This window comes from Crocodylus porosus, unplaced genomic scaffold (genome assembly GCF_001723895.1).
Source record: "Crocodylus porosus isolate Cpor-Errol unplaced genomic scaffold, CroPor_comp1, whole genome shotgun sequence".
Taxonomy (NCBI): Eukaryota; Metazoa; Chordata; order Crocodylia; family Crocodylidae; genus Crocodylus; species Crocodylus porosus.
Window position 1 is genome coordinate 48,376,174 of NW_017728948.1, and position 14,349 is coordinate 48,390,522.

The window sequence follows — 14,349 nt, forward strand, 5'->3', positions numbered from 1 at the left end:
GCCCCACCTCCCAAACCCTCCATCCCTGCCCCCCTGCCCCATAGTTTAAAGAAACAAAAAAAACCAACCCCCCCGCACTTACCCATAGCCATGTGGCTGGCTGGAGTCCCACCCACACAGTAGGGGGAAGGCTGACAGCCCCAGTGGCCCCAGCCCAGGCCCTGCTGCCCTCCCCACTGTCCTGTGCTGCCTAGGGGGCTCTTCCTGGCAGCCCTGGAGCTTCCCAACCCCTTCTAAGATAAGCAGAGGCATTTTTTTCTTTTCTTTTTCTGGGTTTTTTTTTTACAGTGACAGTGCCTGAGGTTGTAGAGGTAGCCTTATGGGCCTGGGGGTACAAGTTGGGGGGTGCGGCTGGGTGGGAAAGCCATTTGGGGGTCTGGGGGAGGGTCTGGGGAGCAGCCATTGGGGGGGCTGCAGCAGCTGGTGGGGGATGGGCCCAGGTGTGGCAGCAATCAGGGGGCTGGGGTGGGGAATGTGGTAGCCCCTGCGGGGGCCATTTGACCCCCGTTGAGGAGCCATACCCCTTGTGTGGGGGCTGAATCCCCTGTTAGGGGGCTGAAGGCCTTGTGTGGGTGCCATCACCCTGTGGGAGGGCAGCAAAATATGTATTCATAAAATATGTGTTTACTGCTCACTTTATTATTTATAAGAAACTTGCTTTACCACTGTAGATATATCAATAAAATATTGTCCAACTGATTGCTGTCTCTGTCTCACTCTCTCTCTCTCTTTATAGTGTTTTTTTGTTTTACTTGTGGAGGAACATGGATTTGAGGGTATTTTACAGAGTGACTTTGGGATTTTTTTTATCAGGGATTTTTCAATTTTCCAATAGTGAACGCCAGAATTCCTGCTAGGGAGGCCAGTGGTAGGACCCTGCTTGCTCAGAGCTGGCACCTTGGACACATCTGGCTGTGGCTGACCTCCTGGCCAAATGGGGCCAAGAGGACATGCTTTGACAGCTCAAACAGGCCACCACACCCAGAACATCTTCCGGGCAATAGCTGCCCAAATGACTGGGCAGGGGGCATACTTGGCAGTAGTGCCACACAGAAGCCAACTCTGCAACCACAGTCTACTGGCAGCTGGCCCAGAGGGGAAGATGCCTCTACTGGCTGTGCAGTCCCCATCTGGGTCTGACAGGTGCACAGCAGGTCATATCCAGGTAGCAGTCCCCACTGCAGACTGCTGCAGTGGGTGCAGGGAACTCTCAGGGCTGCTTCAGCAGTCCAGGTGGCACAAGGGGTAGTGTCCCCAGATACCAATTGGTTGGGCCCCAGAAGCTCCTGAGAGCTAGTAGCCCTGAACTAATTGTTAGGGCAGCTTTTTATACTGCTGGGGATAGCACAGGTACTGGTCCCAGGCTCTAGCTCCCCCTGGCTGAAGATCCGGGAGGAGCCAGACAGGGTTATTTTGCCCCAAGTGGCACAATTTGCTTCACAACAAAGTGCATATGAGCATGTGAGCTGAAGCAAAAAGCCCCGGACCAAATTTGCACCACTTCTATTTGAGCTGCTGCAAACACATGGGCTTGCATGTGTGGACGCGCCCCATGAGGTCTAGTCCAGCTCCCTACTCAAGGCACTATCATCCCTGTCTACGCAAGCAGCAGATTATGCAGTTCTTACTGCACAGTCACCTAGTACTTGGATAAACAGTATGCTTATGCATTACTGCACCATACCATAGCTGCATGTTTTCTTTTCTGATGCTACTGCTCAGTAATATCATATGTAGATGTCCCTGGTATTAGCCAAACTCAGACTAACAAGTAGGAACAAAAGAGAGTCTAATCTTGGACTTTGTTGAAAATTCCACTCTTGAACAATAAAGACCTCAGAAAGAATGGCAAAAATAAAGTGAATATTTTCAGTATACTAGAAGTGGTAGATTTGCAAGACAAGGGATGGGTCCTTTGGGTCAGGGAGTAAGAAACATGTAAAGAAGTAAAGGACTTGCAGAGAATCAAAAAATATTTTTTGCATTTGTCTACCAGAGAAAATCTTAAGTTATCCCATATTAGTGTCCAAATAGGGAGTGCTGGAACAAATTGATTAAAATGGAACAAGTTAATATATCATTTTTATGCAGGAGCTCTCTAGGAATGAGGTGGCTGCACTGCTGTCAGGAATACATAGTCTTTCATAAAAATGACCCACTATGTCAGAAGACTGAAAGGCAATAAGACACTAAAAAAGATCCTGGAAATTACAGCCCAATAAACCTTTCTTCATTCAGCTAAACAAGCTAAAATGATAAATTAAAACAGAATTATAAATCTTCATACCTTTCTGTACTGTGCCCACTATGCCCATGGAGCTTTGTTACAAAATTTATGCATATAAAGATGATGATATTTTTTAGAATTCATGTACCACTTAGCAAACATCAAAAAAGCTCTTTTCCAGCTATCAGCATTCAACATGTCTGCTTTAATCAGAGTTGTTGTGTTTTAATGAAAAGGATATTGATTTTCATCTATCTGATTTAGAAAATCAGTTTTTGTCTACAGTTAAGTTGACTATTTATACAAACCTCATCATTTGTAAGTATAGTGCATCTTGTTATTGACATTTTAACTCTGATAGTTTAAGAGGAGTTTTCCAATAATTGTCTGAAACAGCTCTTTTTTGTTTTGTCAGCAAAAATAAGTTTTAGTGCACTCCCCATTGAGATCTTTATCATTGCTGGGATGTGTCCTTTTTAAATCAATAACAGCTCTGTTGATCTTACAACCTATGTTGTAAGCTCAAGTTACATTCTAGCATCCTAGACATTACTCATTCTCTTCAGAAACAAGTTTTTCTGTTTCCAACTAGAGTCGAAACATTATTGAAACACCATGTAAGATACAATAATGAGTCCTAAACCTATTAAAAAATGGAAGACAATAATAACCAAGAAAAATCTACCAGATGGTCATTTTAATAAATACATTGAAGTTTTTTTTTTCCAATTTTGTTGAATAACATAACAGAAACTTTCAGACCACCAAACCAGTTTTCACAATCTGTCATTAAGTTTGCATTTCACAGAAATAGTCCTGACGAGCACTAATAGATGAATGTTTGTGCAATAATAAAACAGTATAAGGCATATTTACACCATCCTTACATACAGAACACTGTACACACAAAAAAATCACAGATCCAGAACAAAGCAAATTGAATCCTCTAGACATGTCACGTTTATAGGCTTGGCATTAAACAAATATTTATCCAAGCAACAGACAAACCTTTTGTTCTTGTGTGATTTATTTGTAACATTGTGCTCATGCAAAATGGATATTTGCTTTATTGCATTAACATTGAAAGAATACTGGGATTTGATTCTGAAACCAGTTCACCCGAATTTAAAACTCTGCTCTCTCTTTATCTGTAGCAAGTTGGAGTCATTGTTACTGCTGACATAAAATGAAGAGTTATCTGATGACTGGGTTTGTATCTGATAAATTCCAAAATGACAATGAAGGTGATTATATTTTGAACTCTTTCTTGATCATGCACATTTTATTTTACTATTATAAAATGGTTTAGACCCAATACCTTTTGCTTTTTATTTCTATGGTTTTTTAAAAGAAAGCACGTACTTTCCAACATCCACTGTTCACAGAAAGAAATGAGCAGCAGAAATCACTCTGACTGCAGAATATACCATAAGGACATCAGTAGGATAGTGGCAATTTAATAAACATCAAATGCACCAGAGATACGTCATGAAAGAGGTGATTACTATAACCCATATTTTTGTAAGAGTTCAGACTGCCATGGACGTTTGCGTTCTGGAAAGTAATCTGGAATGTGGATTTTTTTAAAATCTTGAATACATTTTCTCATTTCTTCTTCAACACTCAGCTTCTCACACACCTTCTTTTTAGAAAGATTTGTTTCTCTGGATTTGCTAATGAGAGTTTGAAAGAGCTCACTGTTCCTGCGTTTGTCTGGTGGTGGCATCCACTGCACAGGGGCCTTCTTTGATGGGCGATCCAAAGTTAGAGTATTTGGTTGGTGTCCTGTAGCCTGTTGGTTGCTGGCAGCATTTTCTTGAGGAGTGCTAGCCTCTGAATGGCTGTCACAACTAGAAGTGGACAACTCATTACATGAAGTCCCACTTTCACTTCCTTTGTCTGTGACTTTGTCATGCTTCCTTTCCTCATGTTCTTGTTTAGGAGAGACAGTTCTCTGTGGTGGTCCTAGCAAAAAGGAAAAAAAATCCGTTAAGCAAGCAGGAGCCTAAAGAGAAAAACTAAACTCTGTTTTTATCATTTTTAAATACACTGAATTCCTCTTGATGGAATCACTGGTTAATAGAATCAGTCACTTTTTTTTATCAATATGGGAATACCAAAACCATTTGAATATTATTACATGTAAAGCTTGCTCATATTAGAATTACAATTTTCAGTTTTCAGAATCATTTTACCAAAGAAGCCTGAAGATTTTACAGTTTTGTGAGGAGCCCTATACAGACTGGCAGAGTTCCAGCCTACAGGGGGATGAGAGGGAGTGGGAGGAGGGCTGTCAGGCAGGGGACAGCATATTCATATACTGTAGATGCACATGGCCCCAGGCAACGTGGAGAACAGCTGCCGCAGGTAAGTGGGAGGGAGAATTGAGCACCTGTAGGGAGGGTAGGAGGGAGTTGGGCAGGGCTGAGGCCCCAGCTGTGAAACGGGTCCACAGGTGGCTCATCCAGGGGTTAGGAGGTGGGGGCTGGGCTCCCTGGTGACGCGTCCCCTGTGAGCACAGTAGCTTTGAGCGGCACAACCCTGTGCCACTGCCATCACTACCTGTGCCCGATCCCAGCCCCACCCCAGGCATAGATCTGGGGGGCACAGGTTCCCCCCGACCTCCCTAGGAGTGCACACCATGCTGAAGAGCTGGCCTCACCCCACGTGCCTGATCCCACAGTGGGCAGCAGCAGGTGAGGAGCCAGGCTCCACTCCGCTGCAGCAGCTGCCACCTCCAGGAGGCTGTGAACCTGGGTCCCTGGCCCCATAGCCCTAGCAGCTGGCACCCCCTCTGGTAGGGCCTGAGGGCTAGGGACTGGGGGGCAAGAGGCACCAGCAGGGTTGTGGGGGGGAGTGAGTATTTGTCTTCTTAAAAGAATGGGTCTCCTTTTAATTGAAATCAGCCAGTTACTAGAATCAAATCACCTTTTCCCAACGTGATTCCAATAAGAGGAATTCACTGTAACATGTGTGACGGCCAGAACCAGAAGGATTAATAAGCAATAATATATGCTTCTTGGAGACATTTGGAATTTTTGCCTAATATAAAGCAAATATAACTTGTCTGTCATAAGTGATAAAACTAACTATTTGTGGAACTGACTGAGCCCCAAAGGCGAAGCTGTAGCTGCAAGATTAGCTGACCTAACAGTTTTTGCTCAGGGTTCAGCTTTGATGATAAAAACCGCATCCAACTGCCTCGCACACCCAACACAGTCCAGGAAAGCACATCCCAAGAAAGCATATTCAGAGAAACCTAGAAGGGGTTGGGTTTAGGTGGAGTAATGTCAATTTCAAACCTAAAGGTTCTGCATTGTAATTTGCTTATTGAATAAACCTGAGTCTGGGTAGTAACCTTTTATGATAATTTTTAACACCTTTCAATCCCATAGGGTAACAGCTATAGGGCAAGGTTGTGAGTGGCTCTAAAGCCAACAGATTAGCAAAAGACTAGGTATAAAAAGTGTGTCAGGTGACCAGTAGGAAGGAGGGAACAGAATGGTCATTGCTGTTCCAGCCTGGACTAAGGACTCCCGATGTGAGTGAGGTTTGGATCCTGATCAAGGGACCTTTCCCGGTAATCCCTCTGACAGCATCAATCGGGGATGCCTGACTTTGCTAGAATCACTTGGCACACATCTAGCATCAAGGGACTACTGATAAGTTGCCAACCCATGTCTGTTTATCTGTTGTTTTGAACAGCCCAATGGCTGATACCCTCACAGTGCCCAGTTGGCCTGCAACAGAATTGATCCATCTATCTGTTGTTATTTTTTACTCTTAGCTCTTTAATACTGCATTGTCTGCTTATCACATTTATCTTTCTGTTAACTGTTGTGTGTGTAAGCTATAATAAATTTGCCTTTGCTTCACTCCCAACTTTTTCTCCTCGATCCAAAACTGAACCAAACAGTTCAGTGGCTGATACCCTCGCACTGCTCAGCTGGCCTGCAATAGAATTGATACACTCACAGTGCCCAGCTGGCCTGTGACAAACATGCTGCACTGTCACAAGTTGGGACCAGATTCTCAGCTAGTGGAAGCTGGAACAGAATCATCTTATTCAATTTACACCAACCTGAGGGTGTGATCCTACATGTGTGTTCAAAACAATATTCTCCCCAGTAAAATATATTTCTATGTCAAAAATAAATTCATGTCTGCAGAAGAATCCAGGTAATGAAATGTGCATAATGCTGACAGATTATCTGAACCAGAAATCTCTCCAGGCATTTTTAAATGAGCTATTTTGCTATTACTTTCTCATCAGTTTATGGGAAAATTGATTTTTGAGTATTAGGAAAATAATACCATACAATTTGCAAAACTTTTCCTTTGCTTAAGTAAAAATGCTCCTACTGTCATGGTTGTGTTTTGGGAATCTCCAGGGCATTTTTTCTCGCAGGTTGGTCCAGATGTCTCTAGGTATCCCCATTGTACTGAAACTTAAGATTCAAAAGTAGAAGTATTCTACCAGTAACAGGGAGTGTCTACATGAGATGCTTACTGCGCATTTGCCTAATAACACTGCATAGTAGCATGGCAGTTAAAAACTGTGCTAATAGCCTACTGCACAGTGTTATTAGGCTAATGCACAGTATGCAACACAAAAAAACAGTGTGCCAGTGCTACTGCACAGTAACTCTAGTTACTGTGCATTTAGTTAGTACTTTATTAAGCAAGTACTAAACTAAATGTGCAGTATCTAAAATGCATTAGTAAACATGTGGAAGCATCCACAATGTATGTACTATTAACTGAGCTTCTTGGGACCCAGTTCCAGTTACACATCTGCTTTGTACCACCGACTTTTGTAAAATTACAGTAAATACAGCTAATCTTGGTATGAATTCAGTTGCTGATCTCGTGTCATACAAGCCAGCATGTAAACAGCTGGTATGCAGTTCTTAGTAAGATGATATAGAAACTTCTGTAGCATCTGTGACTCCAAATACATTTGATGGCTTATTACTGACTTTGTGGTGCTGAATATCAAATATTGGCTTTTATTGTCTCTGGATATTATTTTTGCTCTAAAATTCCTCAGTAAAATATAAACATGAAGCATTAGATGAGAAATACTAAATGCCAAGTGTTTTCACCTCTGCAGGCCTTATTTCAAATCCATAGCTATAAAATGACAATTTCACAAGTGAAACAAATGTAATGATGCTATTCAGAAAGATGTCCACTCACATCATCAAGTTTTGGATCAGATTCATAGGGCTAGATATTTAAGCACCTAAAGATGTAAATAGAGACCGGGGTATTTGAATGGGACTTGGCACCAAAATCTGATTTGGCCCTGCTTAAATTCCCTTTGGCAACAATTTGCAATACTAGAAATCCAAATACCTTGGAAAATTGAGCCTTTGCTTTCTTAGTTCAGTATAACTGATGACAAGCTTTGCAAAACACTGGAAGTCTAAGCATATTACAACTTATCTCTGAGAAAGACTGGGAGCAGTCTGATAGAATATTTTCAGCCACCTGCTTGTCACTTCAAAAGAAGAAGTGTTCTACCAGTAACAGGGAGTATCTACATGAGATACTTATTGCACTTTAGCCTAATAATACTGTGTAGTAGCATGGTGGTTAAAAACCGTACTAATAGCTTGCTGACATGCAGGTATCAATGGGCTGGATATACTTCTTGCCAGCCATTCTCATGTTCCGTTCATTCTCATAGGTTCCATCTTAATTTTTCATCCCTATCCCCACAATCACCTCACTCTAGAAATTCACAGTTATATTTCCCTACCTGGTGCAATTGCAATTTTTCTGTAACACTGGAAACATCTACACATTCTGTTAATTGGAACTAAAAAAATATTGTGCAATAATCCTACAGGGGATCACATCTACACATGCTCCTTCTTGTGAGCAAATTTGTTCCCAATGGGAGCAACCCTGTACTGCTCTGCTCTGCCCCCTTGAAGCAGATGGGGAGCTCCAGGCTTCCCCCCTCCCCACACCATGCTAGCTTGGGGGCTGGCAAGGGGCACAGGCAAGCCTATGAACTACATTTCAAGAATCTCCTAGGTACAGAAACTTATGGATTCAATATAGACATTGGAATTCTGATACACTACAAACTGCCTGACATCTGACTCTGCAGGTACCTTTCCACTTTTACCTGCTACATACCGCTTCCCCCTTACCCCAGCCTATATCTTACCCCCTGATGCTTCCATTTCCATTTTCACTAACTGGCTTTCTTGCCTTCATTGCATACCAGCCTCTGCCTTCTTTATTATTCCTTCCATCCAGGAAGAGCACACACACCAACTGCAGGTGCTTCTTCAGCCTGATGGAGGGTTTTCAACCTGAAAGCTTGTTAAGATATATTTCTCCAACTATTTAGTTGGTCTACTAAAAGATATCAGATTGACCCAAAGAACCTTGTCTGCCATGTCCTTAGACCAACATGGCTCCAACCTACACCCCCAGCACCTGTCTCTGGTCAGCTGACTGGAAGGAGGCAGGGCCCTAGGTACATCTAAACCCCAGGGCTGGGGCTGGCAGGGACAGTTTTCTGGCAGCTGATGGAAAAGAAGCTTCTGCAGGAAAGAAAGGCTCTATGACAGTTTGGCTGCCTGAGATGCTAGTGCTACTGTGCTGTTTACCTGTTGTTATTTAAAGTGATGGCCTAGAAGGAAGTTGTGGGGGAGGAGGCGGCCTCATTGGAGCATACTACCATGCCATGTAGAAGCCCTAGTGCCAGTGAGAGTGCAGCAACAGGGGCATGGAGAGCCCAGAGACAATAGAAGGTAGAGTGAGACTGCAACCTCATTACAGGGACGATATTGATATACTATCTGTGATGCATGGGGCATGGTAAGAGGTGTTTGTGAGCCATACATCTAGCCCATAAAGTGTCCCCTTGAGGCACCTGTTTAGAGCAGGTCCGAACAAGGGGACCAAGAACCTACAGGTTTTAGTGGGGTCCACTAGGACCATGACTGAGTTGAAGCTCGAAGGCAGCCTCCCTATATATTATCTTTTGCAACAAGACATAGTGGCAGGCAAGAAGAGAAGGTGCCTGCAGGGTGGACCTGACACAGTCACAGGGCCCTAGAAGTATCATTGGCATCTCTAGGGACCCTACTCTGTGACACAGTGCAGCTTCTCAGAAATCCCTGTACCTATCTCCCTGAAACGCAGCAGGCTTTGTGGCCTCAGAAGGAGATACCATGCCTGCTGTTTTCACCCCACTCCACCTTAACACATCTTTGTGACATGAGTTTTGCTTGTCAGCACCTTGAGGTACAGTTTCCCAGCAACTCCTTCACCTATATCCTTGAAACTTGGCAGGATTCATGGCCTCATCAGGGGCTACTATGCCTGATATTTTCACCCCACTCTGCCTTAAAACATACATGTGACATGAGTTTTGCTTTCAGCACCCGGAAACAGCTGTACCCATCTCCTTGAAACTTGGCAGACTTCATGCACTCAGTGGGGGCTACCATCTCTACAGGTTTCATCCAAATCAGGCAAGAAATGACAATGTTATAAGCATTTTAGTCATTCCCCATTATAGCCTATGGCTGAGACACCGAAACAGCATTGAAACAATGTTGAAACTTGAAACAGTTTTGGTCAAAATGAAATGAGACAGCAATTTAAAATGCCAAAATGAATCATTGTCCTGCTGCAATACTGAATGCAAAACAAAAACAAAACACAGGCATTTTGCACAGCCCTAGTAAATACCTCAACATTTTTGCATATATATATATATATATATATATATAAAACCAGATAAAATATTGAATTTACTTTGCCAGTTCCTGTCGTTTTTTGTGTGTGTGCTTTCATGTGGATTTTAGCAAAAAAGTCTTAGCAGAAACAATTAATAAAGCCACCAAAATTAATTTCAGGCAATTGTAGCAAAATATTAACAGAAAGTGAATCATGCACTATTTGCACTAAGAGTGTGACTGAACGTTATGTGAATATGAAAAGCAAACAAACTATGCCTATCTGTTCAATGCTAATGAACCAATATGCCTCAAATACAGAATTTTAAATACGGAAAATTTCAAGGAATTATTCTTAAACAATTTTCAGATCAAGAATTGTTGGTTGAAGTTATTCAAGAAATAAGTCTGAAAAACATACGACATTGAAAAAAATTGTGAGCTGCTCCTGGACATTAATTAATGAAGAACTTAAATTATCTGACTAAATCATGCAAGAAGCGATTTTGTATATATCTTTTATTGGATAAATTGTATAATTATATAGTGCCCACTTTGTGCTTAAACACTGTTTTAGATTTAACCTGGATAATCTTGGGGTATGTTTATTTAAATACTATTTATACCATCTGCATGGTAAGAACAACATGGTTTGGAGCAACTTCATGGTTAAGAAAGAAATAGAGAAGCTTTCTGGGATCACAGTACCCTTCTTCAGGGCCCTCATCCAAAAGTCATATTTTTTAAGTGTACTGATTTTAGAAGCTTCTTTTGTCAAAGATAGGGCAGAATTCTTGCTATATGCAACTTTACATAACTTTCTGCTACTCAGGGCTGGACACAGGCATGGGCAAACCAGGCAATTGCCCAGGGCCTGGACAGAAAGGGGGCCTGAAAATGTTCTTTTTTTCCCGTTGTCCAATTATTATTAGCATTATCTCTGGTGAAGGGGTGCTCAATACTAAAAGTTCTGGGGCCACCAGGAATCTAGATGCAGTGCTGCTGCTACTTACAGGTATCACAATTTGCACAGAATTTGATCTTGTACTATCCATTAACCCAAGACCAGGTACCGTTTTAATTCTTACTTAAACCTATATGACCTTTTAATTAGGGATTAATCAGTGCAGCAGCCTTGTCTGACCCTTCTGCGAAAGGATAACTTTTATCTATTCTGCACACTACAAGTAGACTCTATTTCTTATCTTCCAGATGAGGATCATTTAGTGTATGGAATTTCTAAATGTTACAAGGGCTGAGCTCTTAAATCCTGAACTTAAGGGTTTCAACTCAAAGATTTCAGCATAGCAAATTTTTCTGTTCATGACTTTTTATATTCTGCAGTCTTCATTCAACATTTTCAAAGCAGGAAGACTTTCTGAAGCTTCCTGAAAATCCAGAATCCACTGAATTGAGTTTAAGTCTCTGTGCCTATCTATATTTAATATACAATATTAAAATATTCCTGGGAAGGATGATTGGAACCCAAGTTTTCCCCCTCTTTGTTCTCCAGACCGATGAATATGTAGTCATTCCATGACAAGTAGATCAGCTTCAAGATGAAAGATTATGAGTGCTTCTTTCATCCTAGACTACCTGGCAGTTCCATTGAAGAGGTGGGCTCCAGTTCTCTTAGGCTAGAGAGACATGTATTACCCACAATTTGAGTAAATACTGTAAACCCACATCTTGAGTAAATACTCTAAACTATGAGCTATTAGATACAAAGGCCACTAATTGCATTTGGTATACAGCATGATCTGTTATGCTTGCCCTGAGAATCCCTGTTGAATTGGGCTCTTCAGGTGAGCTATGCAAAGTAAATCCTAAATAGCCTTAGATTTGATGCAGGCTCAGCAATGACTAAACTGAGATGCTTTCAGTCATGCAGTGAAGTAGGCCTTTAGGTACCTGGGGAATTTTAATATATGAAACTTGGGTGTACACCAAAGGCTAGGTATGGCAGCTGAGCAAGGGCTTGAAAGATATGGACACTTGAATAATCCCTAAATCTTAAAATCCCTTTAATGGATCAACATTAACATCCAAAAAAATGTCAGCTTTAGAGCCATAGTTTATATAAATCAGTGTGTCCCCCACTAAAATTCAAAAAATCAATACCTTGATGAATTATATATGCTGATGATGGTGTCCCAAAGTTCAGCAATGTTTCAACCTATGTATGTGAAAAATCATGACTGTGTTAAAGTTAATGACCCCAATGGTGTTAGAATTTACCTTTAATTGGTGGAAAAAACTTAGGTCCCTAATTTTATTTTTCACTACTGGGAATTCACAAAGGTCCTTGACTTGGTGTAATTTACTGTAAAGCTGTCCCAAAGTGGGTGCAAAGCAGGACTAGTACATTTTACTCTCCTTCTGTGTAATAACTTTAAAGGGATTTTTCTGAATTTTTCCCCCAAACTGGCCTTGGATGAAAAAAATATCATTATTTCAGGCCAGAAGAAAATATGAGTATGCTGACTATATGAAAAACAGACTATTATAGCAAAATGTACAGAACCCTTAGTGTTTAGTTCAAGACACCTGCCATAATAATAAACTGTTTATTATTAAAAATTTGTCAAAAGGACCTAAATAAACTATAGGAATCATAAAAATAGGAAAATTACGAAATGGTAAAACAGATCCCCTGATTTGTTTGAACTGAAACAAATTTGTTTGTTCTGTTAGTTTTTATTCCATTTGCAACATAAAAGAACAAAAGGATTTCTTCCAATAATAATTACAATTTTTCATAACCATCTACACTGGGGGTGTGCTCCTTTCCTGATATCAGCACTACATTTGGAAATGGCATGTGTTACTTAGCTTTTATTATGCTCAGAAGTATTAAGATTTTTTTGGAAATATTTATTTGTTGTTTGGACCCATAGACATTTCAAAATGAAGACCATGTGTATGACTGCACACTCGATGGAGCCTTTTATTTTAATCTCCTTACCTGCCGTGAGTTGATAAAAAGACTCACTGTGTAGAATGCTACTGCAGTGGGCACAATTCCCACAGGGGAAATTACCCTTTAATAGTGTTAAGCTCAATGGCGTGTGAATGGTTATGTGGTACTTGAAATGAATGAACCAATTTATCTTTAAGATTAGGACCACATGCCTGTTAGTGATAAGTGCTTTGTCTCAAAAGAAAGAAAAAACATTTTTAGTCATATTTACTACCATCTGGTGTTAAAACTGAAAATAAGATAGCCTTTGAAATGCCGTCCTAAACACCTTTTAGAAAAGGTATGATGGAATGAGTTATAAACATTCTCTGAGAAAAGTTATGTGTGGTAACTATATTTCATTCATTTATGGTTGCCATAGTGACAGTATACATAATATTAGAATCCATTTTAGTGTGCATCAAAAGGAACAAGACTGAGCCACCACCAAGGTGACTGAAGAGATTTGGGCCCTTCAGAAGAAAGGAAATTATATACAAAAATTTTCTACCTGCATGAGAATTTGCATTACTTCTTCCTGAAATCAATACACCAGTAGACAGGGATTTCCTTTCTTGACAACAAATTGTGGATAGAAGAAAAGACAAATCTCAGAGCACTGACCTTTAGGTTAGGGGCAGAAGTTACACATAAACCAGCATAAGTGAGAGGAAACTGATTCAAACCTGTGACATAACAGAAGTTCAGTGCACATAAACTGCTTTCAAAATGGCTGAACCCAGTTTAAAATAAGCCTGGTTGGCTGTAGTATCAGATTTAACTGATTTAGGTTAAATCAGTCTATCAAGTCTGTGTCCCATATCCCTTCTTGATTGAAGTTACCTCACAGTCCCCAGCGCCCCAGGATGTTCTGCAGCCCTGGGCCATGCAGGGCCCCCACCCCCAGCTGTCCCTGGGGTAAGACAGCAGAGATAAGACAGCTAAGCCTCTGTTCCCTAGCCTGAGTCCTGCCTGCTTCTGTCAGCCCCTGTCCTGATGAGGGGGGAGGGGAACAGCTCCCCAGCTCCCCAGTCCAGCTCTGCACAGCATGGAAGGATGGAAAAGCCCACCCCCCTAGCAGGGGCTCCCCCCCAGCCCACCAAACCTGTGAGATAGAAAACCTCCAGCCCCACCCCCTCACCAGCCATTGGCCTCTCTGAGAGGCAGGGAGAGGAAACACAGCCCCTGACCTGGCACCAGCCCCACACCCCTAGTAAGAATCTGCACAGCATGGGGGAGGAAAGCCCCATCTCCCTCCATGGAGGCTTTCTCCTATACCATGCAGACCTCTCCTGGACAGGGAATGGTGCCAGGCCAGAGGGCATTTGCCCCCCCAACCTTGCACAGCTTCTCATGAGAAGTAAGCCCTGCACTGCATGCACCATCTCTGGAACAGAAGCAGTACAGTTGTGTTTGTGTGGTTTTGTACCTGGGTTTATTGGCACTCACTCTCACCA

The 14,349-nt window shown here is 41.8% G+C and overlaps 1 protein-coding gene across 1 annotated transcript in view; it reads right to left on the minus strand.

The window, feature by feature from the left end:
* Positions 1-2,907: 2,907 nt before the first annotated feature.
* Positions 2,908-14,349, minus strand: part of KCTD8 (potassium channel tetramerization domain containing 8) — a gene marked incomplete at its 5' end in the record, with an annotated part of 173,671 nt that continues 162,229 nt past the window's right edge. Inside the window, one exon of the mRNA XM_019552584.1 lies at positions 2,908-4,192. Coding sequence (XP_019408129.1) covers positions 3,732-4,192 — 461 coding nt within the window. The remainder of the gene's footprint in view (positions 4,193-14,349) is intronic.